Genomic DNA, 25,921 nt, shown 5'->3' with positions numbered 1-25,921 from the left:
ACACTGTAAGTAATCTATTCTAATCTAGTCTAAAACAATATTGATGCAAAATATTTGTTTGGTGTCTCTCCCATCTCCTATCGTTCCACACATTGACAAGCATGATCTTTAAGGGGCCCTGTTGTCTCCCTATGTGCTCTTTTGCTGTTAATGTGCTTGTGGAATCTTTTGGATTATCTTTAACTTTATATGCCAAGGCCATCTAATATCCCCTTTTTGCCCTCCTGATTTCCTTCTGAAGCGTGCCCCACTCCCCCTACACTCTTAAAGAGATTCCTTGATCTCAGTTGTTTATGCCTAAGTAATGCCTCCTTATTCATGACCAGAGCCTCAATATCTGTATTCATTCATTGTTCCCTAGTCCTGCCAGCCTTACCCTTCACTGTAACAGAAGCATACTGCCTCTGAACACTCATTATCTCACTTTTTGAAAGCCTCCCACTTGCCAGTCATTCCACCAACTAATTTGTGGAATTTTTATTTTGTTAAAAATTAAATTTGTTCAAAAAAAAACCTTCTTTAGCATTTGGCCAATGCTTTTACCAGTGCTTGCAATTTTCTTCCCTATTGCAAAAGTAGGGAGTTTATGCTTCAGTTAAAAAGGGCACTGGTGAGATTTTGTCTGGAGTATTGTGCACAATGTTGGTCACCTTATTTAAGCAAGTTTGTAAATGCCCTAGAGGCAGTTTGGAGAAGATTTTTTGGACTAATAGTGATGATGTGGGGTTTATCTTATAAGGCATATTGGGCAGTTAACCTTGTTCTGTTGGAGGTGAGAAGAGTTAATGGTAACTTGATTGTAATATTATAAGATCCTGAGAGTCTTGACAGGATAGATTTGGAGATGTTACCTCTTACAGGAGAATCTAGAACTGGGAGTCACTGTTTGAAAATCAGGGATTGCCCACTTAAAGCAGATGAAACAAAATTTTGTTTTATCTTTGAGGATTGTAACTACTTTCACCACATTTTCAGGAAGAGAGACTTTAAATATTTTTAAGGCAGAAGTAGATAGATTTTTGTTGAGCAAAACAGTGAAAGGATATCAGTTGTCTTCTGAATGAATGATAGAGCAGACTCAAAGACTGAATGGCCAACTCTTGTTCCTACATCATGTGATCCCAAGTGCGGTTCAGGTTCTTTTTGTAGAATACTTGACAAATACTTTTTATTCAGTTAGTGAATGGTGGTGTTGCTGGCTAAGTCTGCATTTATTCATTTGAGAAGCTATTTCGTTGAACCACTGGAATCCATGTGGTGTAAGTACACCCATAGTGCTGTTTATGAGGGATTTCTCTGCTTTTGGGCCAGCAATGTATTTCCAGGTTGGGATGGTTGTGGCTTGGAGGGGAACTCGCAGATGGAGATATTTTGATATATCTATTTCCTTTGTCCTTTTACATGGTAGTAGTCATAGCTCTTGAAGGAGCCATGGAGTTGCTGTAGTGCATCTTCGAAGTGGTACACACTGCTGCCATTGTGCAATGGTGGTGGAGGGAGTGAATGTTAAGTGTTAGTGTCTTTCAAGCCCGGTGCTTTGTACTGGATGGTGTCAAGCTTTGTGGTGCTGGAGCTGCACTCATACAGGTGAATGAACAGTATTCCATAACACTTCTGATTTGTGCCTTGTAGATAGACATTGGGTCAGGAGGTGAGTTAGTCATAGCAGAATTCATCACCTCTGACCTGGTCTTGTAGCCATAGTATTTAGATGGCTGGTCTGTTTTACCTACTGGTCGATGATCACTCTTTCAATTTTGGCAGTGGGAGGTTTTAGCAATATCGTTGAATGTCAAGGGGTAATGGTTAAGTTCTCTTGTTAGAGATGGGTAACTCGGCAATTCTGGATTACAAATGTTACTTGCTAAGTTAACATGCTTTTTGTAAATTTCCCTATTATTAATTTTGGACTTCGTAAATACTGTGTTTAACTGCAATTTTATTGATTTTTGTTTTAAAGATGAAAGTGACTTTTGCAAGACTGTTGTAGGAGAGCCCATACCTTTGGTCTATTCGTCACTTCGTGCAAACTCAAAATACTTATCAGAATTGCCTGCATCCGCTGCACAGACTACATTCAACAGGCACACAATTGATACATCAGATAGTCAGCTTGGATCAGATTCAACATTGCCATGTGGTGCTGATCCTAAAGAACTTTCAACATTGCCGACATCACAAAAAACTCTAACAGAATTGGACTTGTTGTCAACTGTGGATAGCAGAGCATCTGGTGATTCGGAGCAGTTCAGTAACAGCAGAGGCAGTGGACCTATCTGTGACTTAATTAGTGACACTGAAAGTGTGACCCATGAAACAAATGGTCACAAGGTTGATAATGAAGCTGAAATTAAACCCAGTGAGGACCAGACCAATGGCTTATTGCTGATAGACTTCAATCAGCCTTCTTCACCAGTTCATACTGGAGAGTCGGAATGTTCAGGAGGTGGGAGTTTAGGAATTAAAAACTTGTTGGAGTTGAATATATCATTTCCTAATAGCACAGCACTTGAGCCACAGCCGTCAGAACATTTTAATGCAGAAATAAGAAACCAGGAATACCCAATCCAGCCGAAGAGTCTTGTTGAGCTCAAAGATGATGAACATCAAAAGGAAGAGGAACATCTGGAAAAATTGCCTCAGTCTGAACAAAGTGAAGAGTTGTCAGTTGTTTCAAAGCAAACCAAAGAAATCAGTTCTGTGTTTGGAGAAACTATTGAATACGATGATTGCAGCAACAAAAGACTAGAGCAACCTTGCAGTGTACAGTTGCCTGTATGTGTAAATTCAAGCAACATAATCACTGTTGCACCTTGTGAATCAGAGGATGTTGAAACGGATTTAGAGGTTGAAAAGGAGTTTTTAAAAGTAAGATACACATGCAATGCAGGGTTAACAAAAAATGTAAATAAAATAAGTAATATGAGTAATTTTACAACATCCAATGATTCTTTGGTCCAGGAAGTGGAAATAGCAGCAGACTCTGAAATAAACTCAACCAATCCAGAGCAGACTTCTCAGGTAAACCATTATCAGGAAGGATATGATGGAACTTTAGACTGTGGATCAGCTACGTGCATAGTTAGAAACCCTGTTAAGTTGAACTCTAAACCATGTGATCAGGATCTACCTCTTGTAGATGATAGCAGTGAGAAATTGGAACATAATGGTAATATCACTTCAGAGCAACCTGTAAGTTTTGAACGTGAAGAGAAGACTGGGGACAAACATCCAAACACTGAGAGGATGCAACAAGAAAGAACTCTGGTATCTTCAGATACTCTTCCAAAAACTATAGCTAAGCCACTTGAAGAGGTACTGCATAATGTTAGTGACGTGGAAGTGGCATCAACTCGCAAAGAATTTACAGCTGAGTTTTCTTTTGTTAATGATATTGAAGATGGATATAATATCAATGATGTGTTGGTTAGTGATTCTGAGCTTGATGCATTCTTAATGGAGCAGACTGAAAATAGTGCGCAAGGATCTATGATTGACCATTTAATTCAAGGTTTTTCAAAGCCTACTGATTTTCTCAAACTGGAAGGTTCTCAAGATCTTTCTGAGGATAGTGAGGCTGTTGGTATAAGTCATGATTCGTGGGAGAAAGAACCTGCTAAATCAACTGAATGTGAAGATGGTAAATTTGCATCAAACACTGGGTACTCTTCATCCCCAGCAGAAAATGGTACCATGAACTCTGCTGTAAATGAAGCATTGGATGCGATAACACACAAACCAGACAAAACCAAAAATAGTCAGTCTATATTCCCAACTGACGCTGAACCAAAAGCCAACTGCACTCTCAATCAGATTAGTTTTGGAGGTGCGAGACCCAAAATCCTTAATTCTCAAACAAGACTTCCACTAAATAAGGAGTTGAATGATCCAATTAATGATAATCCTAAAGATGCAACTGACAGTGTAAATCTGTGTACAGTATATATTGATACAAAGGATTCTGTTTCTGAAACCGTGGATAGTCCATCCATTTCAAGCTCCACTCCTCCACATAGTGTTTGTACAGAAGATGAGACACAAGTGTTGGGACCATCATACGATTCCATCACACCTGGTGATCTGGGTATTGCAGCTACAGATAAAATTGCTGAGCAACGTAGAAAAGAAGCTGCTATGTTGGGACATAGTAATCCACAATGGATACCAGATTCTGAAGCACCAAAATGTGCAAAATGCCAGGCGAGATTTACTTTCACGAAAAGGAGACATCACTGCAGAGCATGTGGGAATGTAAGTATCATGTGTCAATTTAATGAGTAGAAAATTTCTGTTTTGAATTTTCTCTAAGGTAATGCATCAAAATGTGCTGATATGCAAGGTAGCAGTGTAAACTATGACAAAGATGCAAAGAAGCTGCAAAAAATGCATAAACTGATTGTGGCTGGATCAAAGAACACAATGGAAAATTGGAGAAGTTTGAGGCTTTGATAGTCAGAATAGAAGATCAGAATATTATTTTCAGACTTGCGAAACTTTGAATTGTTGTTCTGAGGGACTTGGATTTAATCCTATGAGGGACACAAAGTTATCATGCAGGGTACAGTATTCAAGTAGGAGGGATTTTGCAAGGGCCCTGGATACAAGAAAAAGAAAAGCTTATTAAAATTGTTTAGGTGCTTATTGGGACCACACTGTGTGCAATTTTGTTTGCCATATCTAAGAATGGGTTGTATTGGAGATGATAATGAAGTTTCACGAGATTGGCCAACCCCTATTCCATATGATCTACTGAGTTGATACAGTTAGAGTTAAGAAGACGGTGAGATGATCATGTTGGAGCATTCAAGATTCTAACAGAATTGTTTGAGGATATTCGAGGCTAAGATGGGTGGCTGCACTACATATCTGGCTCACCTTTCCTTGTCTGATGTCACCCATCTCTGCATGCACAACTTGCTGCTGGCTGACTGCCTCCTGGAATGTGTTATTCACATAGCTCTCTACCTCGCATTGCACAAAAACCGGAAGTTGGAGAGTTCCAACTGACTGAACTTTCTTCACCCAGAACACTGGAAGCAGTCTGGAGTTTTCATCGATGCAGGATGTGCAGTCAATGGGACTGCTGTCATGCTCTATTAAGTTACTAATTACATTTATTAGATAAAAATGTTGAGAATATAAGATTTTGAAGAGAAAACAGAATTCATTTTAAGTTGAATATAGGTTTTTCTTTGATACTAAATTTTGTAATTTGATTCCTTTCTCCTCTTTATGAAAAAACAATTGTACCAACCAGTCAGCTATCCGTCTTGTCACATCATGCCTTGATTTTTGATTAATAAATATATGCTGCTGATTGAACTCAGGTCCCCGTTCTATCCTCCACCTTCTCTCCATATCTGCTTGTGATCCCGCCAGCTGTGTCTTTGCTGCTTCCACTCAAGCTGCATGTTCTGTGAAATAATTTTTACCAATTTTTGTTTTTGGAAGATGTGAAAGTTTGTGAAATTGTAAGAGTTCATTTACAGTCAGATGTACAGCACAGAAACAGACCCTTTGGTCCAACACATTCATGCCCACCAGATATTGTAACCTAATTTAGTCCCATTTGCCAGCACTTGGCCCATATCTCTCTGAACCCTTCCTATTCATATACCTATCCAGATGTCCTTTAAATGTTGTAATTGTACCAGCCTCCACCACTTCCTCTGGCAGCTCATTCCATACATGCACCACCCTCTGTGTGAAGAAGTTACCCCTTAGGTCTCTTTTAAATTTTTCTTCCCTCACCCAAAACCTATGCCCTCTATTTCTGGACTCCCCCAACCCAGGGAAAAGATTTTGTCTGTTTACCCTATCAGTGCCCCTCCTGATTTTTATCTTTCCTTTTGCATTTTTATGCTTACTTCCTTCCCACTTTTCTTTTTATGCGTTTTCTGTAATAAACTGAAGTTGAATATTGATGTTGAATGTAATAATAGACTTTCCTGTTTTAGAGTGCACTGATATTGTTTAATGTTTTAAGTGCAGTAGAGCATACGTGAGTTTTAGTTTTTACTATGCTATTTGTTTTCAACTATTGGGTCCTGATGCAGTCATTTTTCTAGGTTTTCTGTGCGACCTGTTGTAACCAAAGATGTAAGCTGCAATATTTGGAAAACAAGGAAGCTCGCGTTTGTGTTGACTGCTATGACACCATCCAGAAAGGTAAGTAATTTAAGAGGGGATAAACTTGCTTTCATTTTAAGATCTTCCCATGAATATTCAGCATTGTTCATGAGTTAGAAATATTATTTTATTGTATCAAATACCTTTTTCCATCTACAGGGAAGATCACTTTGATAAGAGAAATAACATTTCCAGAATCTTCCTCCCCATACCAACTATGGTTTTTTTTTTAAAATGTAACCTTGAAAGGGGGTGATATCGCACAGTACTCTAGGAGCAGTATCAAGGGATTTATTTTTAAAAGAACAGTCAGCATGGTATAACTAGTACAGTGACTCTGTATTCTTGATTTGAATGGCACCCATGTTTCTGCTGCTACCACGTTAATCATAAACTTGATGCTGCTAAGATATTAAATTTGGTAGACATTTGACTTGTCCTACTGATATACCCTCCTCTCAGCTTGCACCTTCTCTCCCAAAGATTGACATCATATACGAGCCTTTGGGTGTGCTTTATAGCTCCTGTTGACTTATGTGGGTACCTGGCTTCCTCTGAAGCTTGAATCTACCTACTGAATAAACAACTGAGATTTAGAGAATAACCTGGCCATCATGCATTGTAATTTGTGTTGAAACAACTTGAATTGTCAAGTGTAAATGGTATGAAGGTAATGGCCCTGATTAAGTTAATAAAGGTAGTGTGACTGAACTGTACCACTTAGTCCCGACTTGCACCACTGATTTTTAAACTAAGTAACTCAATCCTAGCTGGTGTAGCATTTGGGTAACCTGATGGTAGGGGGAGACATAATTCTCTTGGTCCTCATGATTGCTTGATAAATGTATGGAGACCAAGAGAAACTAAAGGGTATCTATTTTGATCAAATAGGACACGAGCACTAATTTAACTAGGCTTGATCATGAAGAAAGATGAATCGGGTAATGTAGTGATGGTTCCCTGGCTATTGAACTGTTAACTGTAGTGCCATTAAAAGGGAATTCAAAATGATGCACACAGGTTCAATGTTTTAGTACAATGGCAACAAAATCCACAATAGATTCTGACTGTTGATTACAAAATTGAAAAGATCACTACAAGGGAAAAAAATCTCTATCTTTTGCAGCTGTTAAAAATATGTATAAGACAGTAATCTGCAAGGAGTGCAATCACAATTTTACATTTTATATATGAAGTAAATGTTGGAGAATAAATGCAGAATTGAGGTGCAGAGGGAATTAAATGTTCTCAAAGTCGCAAAGTTACTACTCAAATATAGAATGCCATCAAGAAGTCTAATGGGCTACTACCCATCATTGCGAGAGCAATTAAATGTAAAAGTCAAGAGATTAGTTTAGAAACTGGCTTTCTGAAAGAAAGTGGTGGTTGATGGAAAATATTCAGCCTGGAGTCCAGTTACTAGTGGTGTGCCACAAGGATCTGTTTTGGGACCACTGCTGTTTGTCATTTTATAAATGACCTAGACACAAACATAGGTGGATGGATTAGTAAATTTGCAGATGACACTAAAGTCGGTGGAGTGGTGGACAGTGAAAAAATGTTACAGGTTGCAGGGGGACTTGGATAAACTGCAGAATTGGGCTGAGAGGTGGCAAATGGAGTTCAATGCAGCTAAATGTGAGGTAATGCACTTTGGGAAGAATAACAGGAAGGCAGAGTACTGGGTCGATGGAAAGATTCTTGGTAGTGTGGATGTGCAGAGGGATCTTGGAGTGTATGTGCATAGATCCTGAAAGTTGCCACCCAGGTGGATAGTGCTGTTAAGAAAGCATACGGTGTGTTAGGTTTTATTAGTAGAGGGATTGAGTTCCGGAACCGCAATATCATGCTGCAACTATACAAAACGCTGGTGCGGTTGCACTTGCAACCAGAACCGTACACAATATTCCCATATTTTGGGAAGGATGTGGAAGCATTGGAAAAGGTGTAGAGGAGATTTACCCAGGATGTTGCCTGGTCTGGAGGGTAGGTCTTATGAGGAAAGGCTGAGAGACTTGAACCTGTTCTCATTGGCAAGAAGAAGAGTAAGAGGGGATTTGATAGAGACATATAAGATGATCAGAGGATTAGATAGGGTAGACAGTGAAAGCCTTTTTCCTAGGATGATGTCAGCTTGTACTACATACAAGCTGACATACCTACAAATTGAGGGGTGATAGATTTAAGACAGATGTCAGAGGCAGATTCTTTATGCAGAGAGCGGTAAGGGTGTGGAATGCCCTACCTGCTAATGTAGTCAACTCAGCCACATTAGGGAGATTTAAATAATCCATAGATAAGCACATGGATGATTTTGGGATAGTGTAGGGGGACAAGCTGAGATTAGTTCACAGGTCGGCGCAACATCGAGGACCAAAGGGCCAGTTCTACGCTGTATTGTTCTATGTAGATCATATTTAAGTTATGCATGAGATTGGTGAGGCCTCAGTTCCAATCTTATGGATTTTGCTCCCCTTATAGAAGAAAGGATGTAAATGCGTTTGAGGTGGTTGGGAGGATTTTTTTGATAGATTTGACAAGCTAAGTCTGTTTTATCTTGAGTTTAGAAGATTGAGGAGTGATTTGATTGAAGCTTGTAAGTTCCTGAATGATCTTGACAATTTGGATATGGAAAGGAAATTTCTTCCTGTCAGTCAGGCCAGAACTAGGATCAGTGTTTTAAAATATGGACTGTCCTTTTGGATAGAAATGAAGTTTTTTTTTGTAATTGTGTGTGCTTCCTATGAGGATAAAATGAGTGACATTTGAGATTTTTAAGAAATTATCTTTTGTTCTATATTAATTGCATTTGAAATATGCATTGACATGTACAATTTAAAAATAATTTGTTGCTTTTGGTAAGAATGGTAAACCAACTTGGTGGAGTTAGTTTCTGTTTCTTTTGGGCTGCGTTTTATGCTCATCACAACGATGAAACTTTTAATGTTTGCTGTTCTTATTTCTCTGAAATTGACGGCAACATCTGGAGACAGCGCATGTATAATTATAAGAGATATGCAGAAGTTGCAGCAGTGAATAATTAGTGCTTTAACTTCCTGCTTTGTCAACAGTTACAATACTTCAGTAAGATTGACCATATCATGCTGAATTGCATCACTCTTGTTGAATTTCTGGAGATACTTTTGATTTTGCACCAGATGTGAATTAACATCAGGATAAGAGAGAAGTTTGTTGCAGAGATAGCAAGACATTTGTGGATACTTTTTGAGGTCTGTGGCAAATGCCTTCACCTCCCTACTGACCATAAAATCTGGGTCTTTGTGTTGATGCAGAAATTGATGACTTCTGCTTGACGTAATGGTATTTGACTTTATTATTTCAGCATCATCTCTTGAGGTTCTTTCTCTCTGTCCAAGTAGTTGATGCATTGAATGATTATCATAGTTAAGTTTTAAATGTAAGGATTTTTTCTGCTAATTTTTTTATTCCATCTCGTGTAAAAGGTATATTTTCCTTAATCCATACATATTATTCCATGTGGAACTTCCTCCCAAGCTTGGCGGTACTGGACAGCATCTACATAATACTGCCTAGTGTAAGGCTGTACCGTGTCATTAATCATCATTTTATTTATGAAGTGTATTTTGTTTTTCTGTAAGCCTTGGGAATTACTGAACAACTCTGAACCTAACACTTCATTTACTGTGATCACTTGACTCATGATCACAATGTCTTGTGATTGAAAATAACAATGGAATAGAATTTGAAAAATTATTTCCAACAAATCTTTCTGAATTGTACTTCATAGACTTTGTCACTATTGATATAAATTACTTGGCATTTTACACACTGAATTTTAAAAAAATAACTGATTTCCATTATTTTAAAGTTGTCTCTAGCTTTCCAGGAAGTGAATTGCTAAGAGACTGAAATGAATTGAGACTAAATTGATGTTTATAGGCTAGTACAACTACTTCGGTTTGTGTGCTTGCCCTGCACTCACCCCCACTCCTATTCTCAATTCCAACATTCTAATGTACAAATTGCAGTGTATGATTTTGATGTTTTCTTATTTCATTTATGGGATGTGGGTTTCTGCAGTTGGGCCACCATTTATTACCTACCTCTAATTAGCGTTGAGAAAGTGGTGTTCTGTCTTAAACGTCTGACTCATTTGGTGTCGGAACACCCACAATGCTGTTAGGTAGGAAACTCCAGGATGTTGACCCAGTCACGCTGAGGTAGGTTCAGATAGTGAGTGTCTGCTGTTGCCCTTTTGTCTTGTGGAGGTCATGGGTTTGAAAGATGCTCTCGAAGGAGCTTTGGTGAATGTCTGCAGTGTGTTTTTTACATGGTACACTGTTATATTTTTGCATCAGTGGTGGAGGAATGAATGTTTTTGATTGTGGTGTCAATGAAGCTGCATGCTTTGTCAGAGATGATGTCAAGCTGCTTGTGTTGCTGGCGTTGCTTTAATCCAGGCAAGTGAGGTGTACGCTGTCACACTTGTGACTTGTGCCTTGCAGATTGTGGACAGGCTTTGAGGAGTCTGGAGGTGAGTTTCTCGCTGATCCTGTGACCGGCTAATGGTATTGAAATGGCGGGTCCGGTTCCATTTCTGATAAAATGGTGAACTCTACACTGGGGATTGAGTGATGGTAATACTATTTAATGCAAAAGTTGATAATATTATCTCTTACATAGCAACATAAAGGATAGGAGGAAGCAATTCATCACGAACATGGCTGATTTCCAACTCAATAGCCTTACCCTGTTTACTTCCCACAATCTTTGGTCCCATTCGCCCCAAGAACTATGTCTAGCCACCCCTTGAATACATTCAATATTTTGGCATCGACTGCTCCCCATGGTAATGAATTCCACAGGGTCACCACTCTTTGGGTTAAGAAGTGTCTCCTTGTGCACTTTAAATGGTCCACCCCAGATCCTCTGACATTGACCCCAGGTTCTGGATGCACCCATCATCAAGAACATCTCTCCCACCCCCCCCCCCCCCATCTATCCTGTCTAGTCCTGTTAGAATTTTATAAGTCTCCATGAGATACCCGCTTATTCATCTGAACTCCTGTGAAAACGATCCTAACCTAGTCAATCTCTCCTTATACACCAGTCCTGCCATCCCAAGAATCAGCCTGGTAAATCTTTGCTGCACTCCCTCAGGAGCAAGAGCATCCTTCCTCAGAAAAGGAGACCAAAACTGGACACCGTATACTAGCTGTGGCCTCACAAGGCCCTGTATAACTGCAACAACACATCTCTGTACACAAAACCTCTTGCAATGAAGGCCAACATACCATTTGCCTTTTTCACCGCCTGCTGCACCTGCATGTTTACTTTGAGCAACTGGTGCACAAGGACACCCATGCCGTGCTGCTCACACTGATCCCAATTTACAACTATTCAACTATAAATACAGTAATCGGCCTTCTTGCTTTTGCTTCCAAAATGAATAACCTCGCATTTATCCAAATTATACTGCATCTGCCATTGATTTGCCCCAACTCACCCAAATTATCCAGATCATGCTTGTTGGAGATTGCCAACTTGTGTGGTGCAAATGTTATTATTTTTTTAATTCACTCATGGGTCATGGGTGTCTGTGCCTGGCCAGCAGTTATTGCCCATCCCCTTGAATTGAGTGGCTTGCTAAGCCAATTGAAGGAGTTGACAGTCAACTACATTTAGGGGTCTGGAGTTACATATAGGCCAGAGCAGATGAGAATGGCCACTTTACTTCCGTGGACGACGCTAGTGAGGCAGATAGGTTTTTTCCTGACAATCGGCAAGTGTTTCACAGTCTTTAGTCGATTCTTAATTCCAGATTTTTTTATTGGATTCAAATTCCACCATCTGCTGCGACAGGATTCATATTAAAATCCTGGAGTGCTAGTTGAGTTTCTGTATTAATAGCTTGCGATAGTACTCCTTGGGCATCACCTCCTCAAACTTGGATGTTATCGAAGTGTGATTAGATAAATGTGCATTTTGACATGGACTGCTTCAGTATCTGAAGGGTCAGTTTGATATCGAGTATTGTGCAATCATTGGCTTGCATCCCCATTTCTGGCCTTTGAGGTTGAGGGAAAGTCATTAATGAAGCAGCTGAAAATGATTGAACTTGGGAAGATACCCTGAGGAGTCTCTGTATAGATGTCCCGAAGTTAAGTTGATGTCCAAAAACCACAACCATCTTCCTTTATGACTCCACTCAGTGGAAATTCCCCTGATGCCCATTGAATCTAGCCTTTCTTGGCACCTTGGTGCCACACTCGGTCAAATGCAGCCTTGATGTCTCTCCTCCTGTCTGCGGTTCAACTTCGTTATCGTTTTACAAGAATGTAATGAGGTCAAAAGTTAAGTGGCCCCGGTGGAACCTAAACTGTACATACCATTGGCCAGGTAATTGCTAACCAAGTGCTGCTTGAAAGCACAGTTGATGACCTGTTTCATCCGGCAAGAGAATGGGTTTGAAAAACTCTGATCTCCAGCATCTGCAGTCCTTACTTTCTCCTAAATGTTGATGCTGGGAAATAAAACCTCTGCAAGGCTGATACTGAGCACAACTTGATTTGCATGGCAGAGCAAGTTGCAGATCAAAATTCTTTCAAAACTTCCCATGAATCTCAAGTGCAAATGTAATGCTTTCCATACCAACTATGCTGAGGCCAGAATTAATATCTGGGTATTAATGCTGGGGTCATTTTCTGTCTGGCTTAATTGACCATGTTCAGACTATTTCCAAGTAAGGTCCTCAAGTCAATAGGTCGTAGCAGAGACCAATATTTCCTCTAAGTTACACAAGAGCAGAGCAGATTGTCATTCAGGCAACACAGTGGCTTTTTAAATTAATGCAAATATGCATAGTCCAGAACAAATTAGAGAGTGTTGGTACAAACTTTAATTTCACCACTTTGAAAATGATTTAACCTTAGATTGCAGAGGTGAAAGGTTAACGTCTAATCACTGCATCAGCCTGTTCTATAGGAATATATTTTGTAGTTATTGCCAATAGTTTACTTAAAAATAATTCATCATTACTTTCTGTAGTGAAACCCAAGGTATTTTTCCTTGGATACCATTTTCATGTTTTAGTTATTTAAAATTTTATTACAGAAGATTTGCATCAGCTAATGAAGGAAAATTGGACCAGTGAATTTTGAAAAGAAAACCTAGAATCATGGAATCCCTACTCTGTGGAAGCAGGCCATTTGGCCCATCGAACTCCCACCGACCTTCTGAAGACCACTTCCCCACCCTATTCTGGTAACCTTGCATTTCCAATGGCTAATCCACCTAGTCCGAACATCCCTGGACTCTATGGGAAATGCAGCATATTGAGAGAATCGCATTTTTAACTGAGGGAAATGGCGGTGAGGGAATAATCCAGAGGCCAGATTGGTGTTCTGTGGCGATGTTTAAATTCCACTATGGCAGCTGGTAGAACTTAAATGAATTTGATCTGTATCAGTAATAGTCTCAAGATCATCAATTTTTCTAAAAAAAAAATTCCTCTGGCTTACTAATGCAGGGAAGGAAATATTGGTCTATGTAATCTAAGTAATCTCATCTAAATAAGTAATCTAAGTGGCTCCAGACGCATAGAAATGTACCCAATTCTTAATTACCCTCTGAAATGGTGCGAAAAGGCTATCAGTTAAGAATAGGCATTAAATGCTGGCCTTGCTAGGATTCCATGGAAATAAGTGAGTTTTCTTTTTATTTTGAATTCATGTTATTAAAGCAATTGCCCTAAGAGTGTTTGTGATTAAATGATGTTCAACTTAGAAATCTGGTACCAATCACAGGAAAGTGGGAAATCAGTAAATGTTGAAACAAAAATATAAATCTGTTCTGTTGAAGACATGTCAAATTCAACATTGACTGTTTCTCTCTTCTCCAATGTTGCCAGACCTGTTTTTTCCAGCATTTTTGATGTTCATTTCGGACTTCTGGCACCTGCAGTATTTTGCTTTTATTCAATTTCTATAGCCTTCTGCAAAAATGATTTTTTTTCTAATCCATCCAAATTTGCAAGGAAGGAATACCAAAGGTGTTTTTCATTCCTGTACCCTCCATGACTAGAAATTGTACTTCATATTGTTTTTGTGCTTATATATGAGAAAGTATGTTGGGGTTTTTAATTCTTTTTCAAAAACCTGGAAAAATAAGGTTTTCCTTAAAATAAGCTCTTTCTACTGAAGATTCCAGGTGAATATATTGTCTGATGAGTATTTTGTTAAAACCAGGAATGTCCCAATTTCTACCTTGCTAATCTCAAACAGGACAGAAATGATATTAGCACCAATTATGTTTTACCATGAAGCAGAGGAAATAATTATGCATGATTCTGTTATTGGCGCAATTGGTGCCTCCTGCAAAATGAATGATAACAGAAAATGTCAAAATGCAATGGTCAACAGCATTTGTATAAGGAGGAGATGGAAAGGGTTATAGTTTTAAGGTCAGTAATCTCTTGCAGAGCCCAGCAATGTGGCTGCTGGATAGTGGCAGATAACTACTGCAATGCTTCCAAAGTTGAGTAGCCTGTCAATTTATCACTTCTTACACCTTGGAACTGAAGTGTCCTGAGGTCACACCTTCATGAGAAGAGAGAAAATTGAGGAAATGCAGAAAAGAAAATTCAACCATATATATTTCCTGAATTCTGGAAGGAAGTGGCTAGGGATAAAATTGGAGCTCATACTTATTCCCCCTTTTGGTACGTATATAGGTTTTGCTTTTCATTTTATAATCATTGAGCTGAGAAAAAATATTCTGTTCTGCTGTTTATATCATTTGCAAGTTCATGTTTCGTTAGACAATTAATACATTGCTAATAAGTCACAAAATACAATGAAGTGTTCCTGAGAAAAGACACATTCAAGCTTTTTGTCTTGTACTCATCACGATATTCACAAGAACATCTCTGCAAAGAGGAACAACATGTTATATTGTACGAGAAGTGTGTGCTGTTTGGCAAGTGGACTGTAATTGGAAGAGTCATTTTCATGGAGAATGCACCAATTAGATAGCACCCAGGCAGATTGACTCATAATTGAAGGCATTACCCTATTGGGGAATGACTTCCATCTATTTAAAGTTGGAACAGGTGCAATTTATTTACTTGTTTTTTATGCCTACAAAGAGCAGGGACCTGTATATCTTCCAATATAATCTGCTTGACACTGCACGCTCGGGTTACTTCGCAAATGTTATCAAATTGTGTTGAACACTTTTTCGCAAATAGCAGCTGCTTGGGTGCGATCAGCATCATGCCTGTTAAAAACAGCCAAAGGGACAAACTGATATGATCTGTCTCCTTTTGGGACATAAGGCATACATACCTAGCATCAATGCCCTTCTGAAATTCATGTGCCACAGTATTCACTTGTGTGATAGACTTTATGACTTGATAACAGCTGTTAGCAGTGAACATTGCTGTGTTGCTACTGCATTCTAGCAAATTGCTAGCTTTGACTGTTGTTCTAATGTTTGAATAGCTCATTCTTCCAGGGTATTCTGTAGCAGACTGTACACTTTTCTGAGCGAGAGCTGATGGTCGAGAACATAGTCATAGAGACATACAACATGGAAACAGACCCTTTGGTCCAACTAGTCCAACAGGTTTACCAAACTAAACTAGTCCCACTTGCCTGCATTTGGCCATGTCCCTCTAAACCTTTTCTATTCATCTATCTATCGAAGTGTCTTTCAAATTTGTTACTGTACCTGCATTTACCATTTCATCTGGCAGTTCATTCCACATGCAAACCACCCTCTATTTGGAAAAAGTTGTCCCTCCGGTCCCTTTTAAATCTTTCTCCTCTCACCTTAAATAATGTCGCTAGTTTTGAATTTCTTCTCCTTAAGGAAAGGATCTATACCTCTCATGACATTATAAACCTCTATAACGTCACCCCTCAACCTCTTAGGCTCCAGTGCAAAAGTCCCAGCTTATTACACCTCTCCTTATAACTCAAACCCTCCAGTCCTGGCAACGTCCTGGTAAATCTTTTCTGAGCCCCCCCTCCAAGTTCATAATATCCTTCCTATTGTATGGTAATGACTGGACACAGTACTGTTTCAACTGAACAAAATAGGCCTCGTTTTTAATGCAATGCCGTGACCAATTAAGTCAATATTGTGACACTGTTAGCTGTCAGTCACCATGAGTTGGTGCGTTCTCCTTGATAATATCTCTACCATTAGAAAATATCTGCCAAACAATCAAATCTAATCTGAAAAGTTTCAATGCATATGGGCCAAGTGTTGGCAAGTGAGACTAGTTTAGTTTAGGAAACATGATCGTCATGGAAAAGTTGGAAAGAAGGGTCTGTTTCCATGTGCACGACTCTAAATCCACTTTCCAACCAGGACATTGTTCTCATACACTATAAAATGGTGTTTATTTTACAATGCTATTCTTAATGTTCTGATGAGTGCAAAATAAAAAGCCTTGACGAAATATCTCCTTTCTGCAATACTCAAGTTCTGAACTATAAAAAAAGGATTAAATTGTACAAAGTAAACTTTGAATAGTGTGACTACATTATAAGCTAATTATGATAGTTTGGTGTTAAAGTGCTGGATGAAAAATGCTAAAGCCTGTGAAAGGTGTTAAGTGAGCTTTTTCAACCAGCATTTTTTAAACCCTTTTTATCAGCTTATTTCTGTTTTGCTTGCTGTGTGTTTCCTTTTTTTAAAAATCAAAGTTAGATTTTGGTGCCATACAAGTAAAGCAAGTCAAATTACCATTGGAGCATAAATAATGTGTATGATTTTTTGATTTTAAATATATTCTGAATTCAACATTAGTTGAGTTAATTAAACCTCAGCTAAGTTATTGATTTAATGTATTAGTATGGATGATGTGGTGATTTTGGGAGCTGTTGGGTAGTTTCAGGTCAACTGTTCATAAACCAGCACATTTTATTTGGTCTTTTGCAGCTCGAGCTTTTAAGACTATGATGAGTCCAACTGGTCCAAGCCCTAACCCTAATATCCCATCAGAATATTGTTCCACAGTTCCTCCTCTGCAACAAGCTCAGGCATCTGGCACCCTCAACTCCCCTCCCCCCACTGTCATGGTACCAGTCTCAGTACTAAAACACCCAAGAAACACAAGCACAGGTATTTGTTGATTTGTTTTAGTTTTTATTAGATTTCACTTCTGTCTGGTAGAAACAGATATTGTGAAAAATTTATGTTTGGTTTTCATTTCACTTGGCTATTGAAAGTACTTTATATTAATTGCAAAAACTTTATTTTTATTTGGGAGTTCAACTAGTCTATTACTGCTTAAGAATGAAACACATTTTCTCTTCTAATTTGCATTACTCTGTCAACTTGAAGTACTCCAGAACAGACCAAGTAGAGTAAACAATTCACAGGTCTTCCAACATTAGTTTAGTCCCGACCTCAAAAGAATTTCTGGACTACTGGTATGAATTCATACATATTCTCCCCATGTCTGCGTGGGTTTCCACTGGGTGATCCGGTTTCCTCCCACAACCCAAAAATGTGCAGGTTAGGTGAATTGGCCATGATAAATTGCCCGTAGTGTTAGGTGAAGGGGTAAATGTAGGGGAATGGGTCTGGTTGGGTTGCGCTTCGGCGGGTCAGTGTGGACTTGTTGGGCCAAAGGGCCTGTTTCCACACTGTAAGTAATCTAATTGAGACTAAGTAATCTAATCTAATCTAATATCATACACCAGTCATTCCCTATTTGGCAATTTATGGTGTCCTTTGTGTTCATGGTCATAAGGTTTTGAGTTGAGACAGTTCAGTTTATGACCAGTCAGAAATTGTTGCAATCAGTAAAAAGAGGGGAACCTTCATCTAAATGCAGTCAAAGAGTCTTAGAGATGTACAACACGGAAACAGACCCTGTGGTCCAACTCATTCATGCTGACCAGATATCCCTACCTAATCATGTCCTGTTTGCTAGCACATGGCCCATATCCCTCAAACCCTTCCTATTCATATACCCATCCAGATGCCTTTTCAAAGTTGCAATCGTAATAGCCTCCACCACTTCCTCTGGCAGCTCGTTCCATACACATACCACCCTCTGCTTGAAAAAGTTGCCCCTTAGGTCTCTTTTATATCTTTCCCCTCTCACCCTAAACCTATGCTGTCTAGTTCTGGACACTCTACCCCAGGTAAAAGACTTTGTCTATTTATCCTATCCATTCCCCTCATGATTTCATAGATTTCTATAAGGTCACTCCTCAGCCTCCAATGCACCATGGGAATGCTCATCTGCAAAGTTACTAACTATACCTCCTATGCTCACATCTAAATCATTCAACTAAAGTTCAGTGAGTTTTCAGTCATGGTTTTCTATTGGAGCCCCTTGTTTTAAAGCCTCTTGCTACAATTAGGGTTTGTACCAATATATGAGACTGAATAGGTTGACAATAACCCAAATGGCAATTTTTCAGCGGACAATGGAGAACATTTTACAACGTCCAACCCAGGTCACCATTTATCTAGTTGACATGCTACTAACGGAAGACCAATAAGGAGCACTAAGGACATAGTCCTTAGACTTTTCTCCCAGGCAGGCATACACATTATAAGGGAAAAATGTGTTCTTGGCACCCCAAGTGACTCACTTCGGCTGCAGTGCCAACAAGATTGGGTATACCTATTGAAAGATAAAGTGAGGGTAATCAAAGGTGCCCCAGCTCCTCATGTGCAAAGTTCATACATAACCTGGCCTCCATCCTGGCACCTTGGAAATGGTCACATAGGCAAGCCATCGCTTTCAGAGAAGTGAAGAATTAGCTATCCTCCTCTAAGATGTTGGCACACTGTGATCCCGAGTGAGATCTGGTATTGACATACGATGCCTCCTTGTATGGCATCGGGGTGCTATTAGCTCATAGATGGCCCAATGGAGAGGAATGCACATTAGCATATGCATCTAGGACTTTGAGCGTATTTATGCTCTGCATTAGCCAGATAGAGAAGGAACTTTTTGTGGTCATATTTGGGTTGCTTCTCATAAGAGACCAAAACTAAAATTCCCCCAATGTCTTTTAAGGGAGTAAATACTCTCTTAGATCTACTTAGAGTACAAGGCAGTGTGGCCCATAGCTTCAGGCCAAATTTAGTAATGCACTCTAATACTAAGTGCATAGAAGTATAAGTTAAAACACTGACCGGGAGGCCAAATAGTCAAGCTAGTGGAGTTATTTCAGGCATTTTACTGAGTTGTCTTAATTCTAACCATCTTGCACACAAGGAGGAACTAAATGCACTGTTCACAAAAACCTAAGCCAATTTTAATCCACTTTTAAGTCGCCTACCTTGACATGGTACTGTTTATGTATTTTGTAAATTTTTGACTATCAATAAAGTGAGGGATGCTGATCAATAAAACCTTTGCTTTCATTATTATCATCTGATCAAGGAGCACTCAGTTTCATAGTAATGCGTCTTCTGAAATATCTCTCAAATGCCTCTGTTGAACCAGTGTTTACTTTTTACTTAAACAAAAAAACAGAAAGAACTGTGGATGCTGGAAATTGGAAACAAAAACAGAAATTCTTTAATAAGACTCAGCAGGTCCGTCTGCATCTGTAGAGAGAAAGCAGTCAATGTTTTCGGTCCAGTGACCCTTCTCCAGATGGTAGATAGGCAAAGGTTGATAATTACGCAGACTATTGGAAGAGGCGATAGAGCTCAAAAAGAGAGAAAAACAGTTGGACAGAAAAAGGAGCAGTGAAAAGTCAGTTTAGGAGAATGAATAGCTGCTGATGGGGACTGTTAGCAGCTGGGAATGGATTGTGAGAGATAGCAGCCCATGTGATGACCAGGCTTGGTGTGTGAGGGTTTGGGTAAGGACATGGGAGAATGTACCTCAAGTCCTTAAACAATTGAACTCAATATTAAGTCCAGAAGGCTGCAGAGTTTCCGAGTGGGAAATGAGGTGCTGTCCTTCCAACTTGCGCTGGGCTTCGCTGGAGCACTGCAGCAAGCCTGAGACAGATGTTGGCCAGTGATCATGGTGGTGTGTTAAAGTGCTGGGCAATTGGAAATTCAGGGTCTTTTTTGCAGACAGAACATAGATATTCTGCAAAGCAATCGCCTGGTCTGCACTTTGTTTCCCCAGTGCTGAGGAAACCGTATTGTGAGCAGCAAATACAATAGACTAAACTGAGTGAAGTGCAGATAAAGTGCTGCTTCACTTGTAAGGTATGTTTGGGGCCTTGGACAATGTGGAGGGAGGAAGTAAACGGCCTGTCATACCAGGTGAAGCAAGAAAAACAAGAACAAATTCATGTAGTACTTTAATATGGCAAAATGTCATAGTGCATTACAGGTCTATTATCAAGTACAATTTACAATTGAGCTCAATTGAGTTTTGGGGCTGAATTCTACAAACTTATTTAAAAAAGGTAGGGTTTAAAGGACAGCGTTGAAGGAGAAACGAGCAATCTGAAGATCATTTGAGTGCAGGACAGATTGATGGATAAAAGTTTAAAACAGTAGGTCTGTGTGTCTATGGTTTCAAGTGTCTGAATTGACTTGAGAGGATTATTCTATCTCTTAGTAGAAATGTACAGCAGCTTTTTGAATTTGTTTCTGCTGATAAAGTAGATGCATTGTACTTCATTTGCTACTAATTGCAAGCAGTGTGTACACATTGCTTGTTCACAAGAATCACACGCATTAGGGGATGTAGTACCATTTCTTTCAGTTGATCGTGCTGCATGATTATATTTCTGCTGTAAATCACCAAATCACAATAAAACTGGTGCATAAGGTTCTGTACCAGAATAATGGGTCTGTTAGGGAGTGATCAGAGGTGTGTTGAACCACAACTGAATACCATATTGTTGTTGATTAATGAAAACATAAATGAAGTTCAAATTTAACAGAGTACTATAAAATATTCCCCCTCGCTGTGATTCCAGTAAATGCAAGGAAAAATTGAGCAGAGGATTGATCCTTCTTTTAATTAAGTTTTAAGATCCTTTGTTTGAGTTTTTTGAATTCTCTATGAGCATCATCAGCAAATGTCCAATTTATTGAATAACTTTTTTTTCATTTATTCAAGGGAACGTCGGCATCCTGGCTATGCCAGCATTGATTGCCTCATTATGCTGCTTCATTATTCTGAATAAGGTGCCTCTTTGAACCTGGAGTGTAGAAACACCTGTAAGGCTATAAGAGGAAATTTTGGGACTTTTGACCCAGTGACATTAAAGGAATGGCAATATATTTCCAACTCTGGATAGTGTGTGGCTTAGAAGGGATCTTGCAGGTAGTAGTGTTCTCATGTGTCTGCTGTCCTCGTCCTTCTAGGTGGTAGAGGTTGTGGGTATGAGAAGTGCAATAAAAGGAGCTTTGGTGAATTGCTGCAGTGCATCTTGTAGATGATACACACTTTTGTCACTGTCAGTCATGGAAGGAATACATATTCAAGGTGGTGGGTATGGTGCCAGTCAGGCTGCTTGGTTTGACCTGTATGATGTCAGCTTCTTGCGTGTTGTTGGAGCTGCACCATCCAGGCAAGTATGGAATATTTCATCACGCTGTTGTGTGGCTAGTGAATGCTGGATTGATGACCAGTATATTGGTGAGTTACTGCATTATTCCTGGTCTCCGAACCACTACTCTAGTTACAGGATGTGTGTGGCTGTCCAGTTCAGTTTCTGGGCAACAAGAAACCCTGAGAGAGTAATAGAGGGCCCTTTGTCTAGTGTGCCCTAGAGTCAGGTACAGATCACGCTGTATATGAGTGCTAGGTTTTAATCACTGAAGGACATCAATTAATCCATTGGAAGATTGTAAATTATTATTTTTGTTAAATTGAATTTCTGTCATACCATGTCTTCTTCCCCTTTTTTATAACTTGTGTGCCTGCTGAAAAACTGAAGTTGAAATGTGAAAACCAGACAGAATTTGCCGATTAGTAAATGTGGTAGTTTTTAAAAATATACCTGTTTAGAATATCCAGGCTTAAGCTGAGAAGTTGAAACTTTATTGCTGGAACAGCACAGCAGGTCAGGCAGCATCCAGGGAACAGGAGATTCGACGTTTCGGGCACAGGCCCTTCTAAGAAGGGCCTGTGCCCGAAACGTCGAATCTCCTGTTCCCTGGATGCTGCCTGACCTGCTGTGCTGTTCCAGCAATAAAGTTTCAACTTTGATCTCCAGCATCTGCAGACCTCACTTTCTCCTTTAAGCTGAGAAGTAACAAATAACATTTGCATCACATAATTGCCAGGCAATGACCAATTCCAATACAAGAGAATTTAACCATCACCCCATGATATTCAATTGCATTACAATCATTGACTCTTCCACTATCAACATTCTAGTGGTTATCATTGACCAAATGCTGAATTGAGATGGAAATGTGTTGCTGGAGAAGCGCAGCAGGTCAGGCAGCATCTAGGGAACAGGAGAATCGACGTTTCGGGCATTAGCCCTTCTTCAGGAATGTTTGTGAGAGTGTTGTCCTGAGTTGGGGTAGGTCGAGTTGCAGGGAATGTAGGTAGCAGCGCATGGCTGCAAGTGTGGAACGGAGGATCCGGAGGGACGTCTGTTGCTGGAGGCTTCGGATTTGTTGTAGGTTCTGGTTGTCCTGGTTGGGTCCAAGTTTTGTTGGTCGGAACGTAGTCCGGAGTCCGTGCGGGATAAGTCGGTTCCGTAGGCAGGTGCTGAGGAAGGGGATGTGGCTGTGGTAGCGAGTCTGTTTGAGAATGTGGCTGAAGAGCTTCTGAGCAGAGGAGATGACCTGGGGGGTGCAGTGAGAGAGGGATTCACTGAAATCTTTGTAGAGGGAGAAAGAGAGCTTCTTCAAGGAAGGCATCCTTGTAAGAGGATTCGCAGTAGGTTGAAATCTTTGAAGAGAAAATGAGGTCTGCAGATGCTGGAGATCAGATGGAAATGTGTTGCTGGAGAAGCGCAGCAGGTCAGGCAGCATCTAGGGAACAGGAGAATCGACGTTTCGGGCATTAGCCCTGAATTGGACTGGTAATACAGGTATGGTGGCCAGAAAAATCGGCTGCACGTAGAAATACTGTAAAGAGTAATTCACCTCCAGAATACCCAAACACTGTCCATCATCTACAAGGCTCAAGTCAAGAGTGTGATACAATACTTGCCTGGATGAATATGGATCCAATAACATTCAAGAATTCTGACACCATTCAAGACATTGCAATCCACTTGATTGGCACCATATCCACAAATATCCACTCCCTCCTCCACCGATGCTCAGTGCAGAGAAAAACTGTAAAACTTTACATGTAACCATTTTTGAGGTGTTACCTTTCTCATCCACAAGCTGCAACATAGTTTATAATTTTACATTGATATGCTAGGTCAGATGAATGCATGTGCTGCTGCCCTTAATAACCTGCAGGACAGTATCAGTAGAGTCCACAGAAGTTGTTTCACAGGCATGAAAATGTTTTCTAAGTCACATGTAGGATTTTAAACAAAATTATCCTTTGTTGCATAAGTTGGACTAAGAAATCAGATGCTAATAATTCTAATACTGCATTTGAAAAATTAATGTGCAAAACATTGTCATACAAGTGTTAATATAAAACCTTTGAATCATACAAGAACAGTCAAATTCAAATAAGTCTGTTCTCTCACAGTTGCAAGATTATAAATTTACAATATCTTCTACAAGTATTTAGTAGCTTATGAATGAGTTTGTTCAACCTTGTGACTTAATTTCTTGCAAATTAAAATGCCTAGTTCACTCAGTAACATATTGTGAAAATTAGAACATAGGTTATCAAATTTTTTTTGAAAGTGCACTCAAATACTTTCTGAAAACTACATCCCCTCCATTGGGCTTTAGATACTGATCAGCGTTAGAATTTAAATTTAATCTAAAATATTAGCCTCTAATTTTTAAAATTCGCTCTTCATCTTTTAGTGTTGAGTGCCATTTTGGAACAGACTAATGTTGAGCATGGAGGGTTTTTTTGAAAACTAATTTATGAGATGTAAATATTACTGGCTGGACAAGTGTTTATTTCTCATCTAGTTGCCCTTGAGAAGGTGCAGGTGTAAATACTTTCCTGTGAATAAAATGATAGACTTTGGCAGAGTCTAGTCAACATTATGAATTTGATCAATCTATGATTTTTCTTAACCTATCTTTCCAGAGTTGTGTTCAGGTATTTTTGATTTTGTCGACTGGCATTGTATCTCCTTCCAAAACAGGTATTATTTGGTTGTATTGAAATACTTGTCAGTGACAAATGAGGCCAGAGTTCAAATAAACTTGAGTGGGTGATCTAAATTGACAATGAATTGCTGAGGAGCTATTGCATTGTCAGGTGTGGTCATCTAGATGAAACATTAAACCAATGACTATTGAATGAACTGCCTTTTGAAGTGAACATTCAAAATCTTGGTGCACTGTTTGTTCTAGTGGAGGTAAATTGTCTGATATCGTGACCAATGTTCTTTCCTCCATCACCAAAAAAAATCATTTAATTGTGCAATCTTGTTGTGAATAAATTGGCTGCTGCACTTGTGTCCATGAGCATTATTAATTTGTACTGCATAGATAATGCATTGTATTTCAAGTCTCCATGACTTCAGGACCTCCCAAAGCACTTGAAAGTTGAGTGTTTTAACCCTGGAAATGCAGCTGACAATTTGTGTGCAGACGAACAACATGACTCTGTTTTGTAATATTGATTGAAGGAGAAACATTGGCCACAACACGAAAAGGTAACTTCCCTTGCTCTCCTTGGAAGGATTGTTATGTCATCTTTAATGGCTGTGTAATAGGGCACATAGAACCTTAGTTCATATAAATGTCAGCACCTTCAAACAGTGCAGTTGTCCCTCAGTACTGCACTGAACTAACAGAGTTAACTTTTCTGCTTGTAAGCAATCACTGTGTTTAAAAGTAATCATGTGTGAAGTGTCGAGATAAGGTTTTTTGTTTTTAAAAATGGACAACTTTTTATCAGTTTCTGAATTTTGCTGCAACTTAATTGAAAGAATATTTTCTGCTTCCTCCTATGTATGTGATAGACTGCCTCCTGCAAATGTTCAGGTAACTGTCCCACGCCCTAATGCCCCAATATATTGACAGCTGAGATTCCAGCTCAACAACACTAGCAGATATGACATAAGTTGCAGAAAATTATTGCATTTATAGCTGTCTAGGATCATACTCTCCACAAGCTCCCACCTGCCAATGTCAATTTAACCTTATTTATCTGATTAGTTCATTAGTTTTCAATTGCACTGATTTATTTTAACCATATTTAGATATATTTTAAGCTAAATTAAATGAAAACACAGTCTCTCCCCTATCAATTTTATTATTTGATGACTACACCAGCACAAACTTGCATTTTTAAATCATCCTGTTCAGACATGTTTTGATGCACCTCTGGAGTAGGTGGGATTTGAACTTGGTATTCTGGCCCAGTGGTAGAGACAGAACCATTGCCCACAGGAGCTCCTTCCCATGACTTTTCATTTGATGCAAATACAGATAATTTTTATACTACTGTCCTTTAATTTAGCTCTTTTGACCATAGTTTAATTCTGGCCGGTCTCTTCCTAGGCCATTGTGACTGTTCTCAGTTTGAGAGCATAACTGAATGTAAAATTGAAGCATCACTTCCACACTTTTGTTGTCTTTGAGTCAGTTGAGTTTGCACAATCTCCCAGTATCTGCATGGGTTTCCTCTGGGTGCTCCTGTTCCCTCCCACAGTCCAAAGATGTGCAGGTTAGGTGGATTGGCCATGCTAAGTTGCCCCATAGTATCTGTGAATGTGTAGGTCAGGTGGGTTAGCTTTGGGAAACA

At 39.4% G+C, this 25,921-nt stretch overlaps 1 protein-coding gene across 6 annotated transcripts in view; it reads left to right on the top strand.

Moving 5' to 3' along the window:
• Positions 1-25,921, top strand: part of LOC122558981 (zinc finger FYVE domain-containing protein 16-like) — a 68,901-nt gene that overhangs the window by 5,353 nt on the left and 37,627 nt on the right. For 5 of the 6 annotated variants that reach the window (XM_043708030.2, XM_043708022.2, XM_043708014.2 and 2 more), the window contains 3 exons: positions 1,961-4,251; positions 6,069-6,168; positions 17,059-17,241. In XM_043708030.2, the coding sequence (XP_043563965.2) occupies positions 1,961-4,251; positions 6,069-6,168; positions 17,059-17,241 (2,574 nt within the window). The remainder of the gene's footprint in view (positions 1-1,960; positions 4,252-6,068; positions 6,169-17,058; positions 17,242-25,921) is intronic. The other variant, XM_043708040.2, reaches the window with a different exon arrangement.

This window comes from Chiloscyllium plagiosum, unplaced genomic scaffold (genome assembly GCF_037043375.1).
Source record: "Chiloscyllium plagiosum isolate Xiang-an unplaced genomic scaffold, Cpla_swu_hap1 HiC_scaffold_2, whole genome shotgun sequence".
Lineage (NCBI taxonomy): Eukaryota > Metazoa > Chordata > Chondrichthyes > Orectolobiformes > Hemiscylliidae > Chiloscyllium > Chiloscyllium plagiosum.
This window is presented reverse-complemented; position numbering and strand designations above follow the sequence as displayed.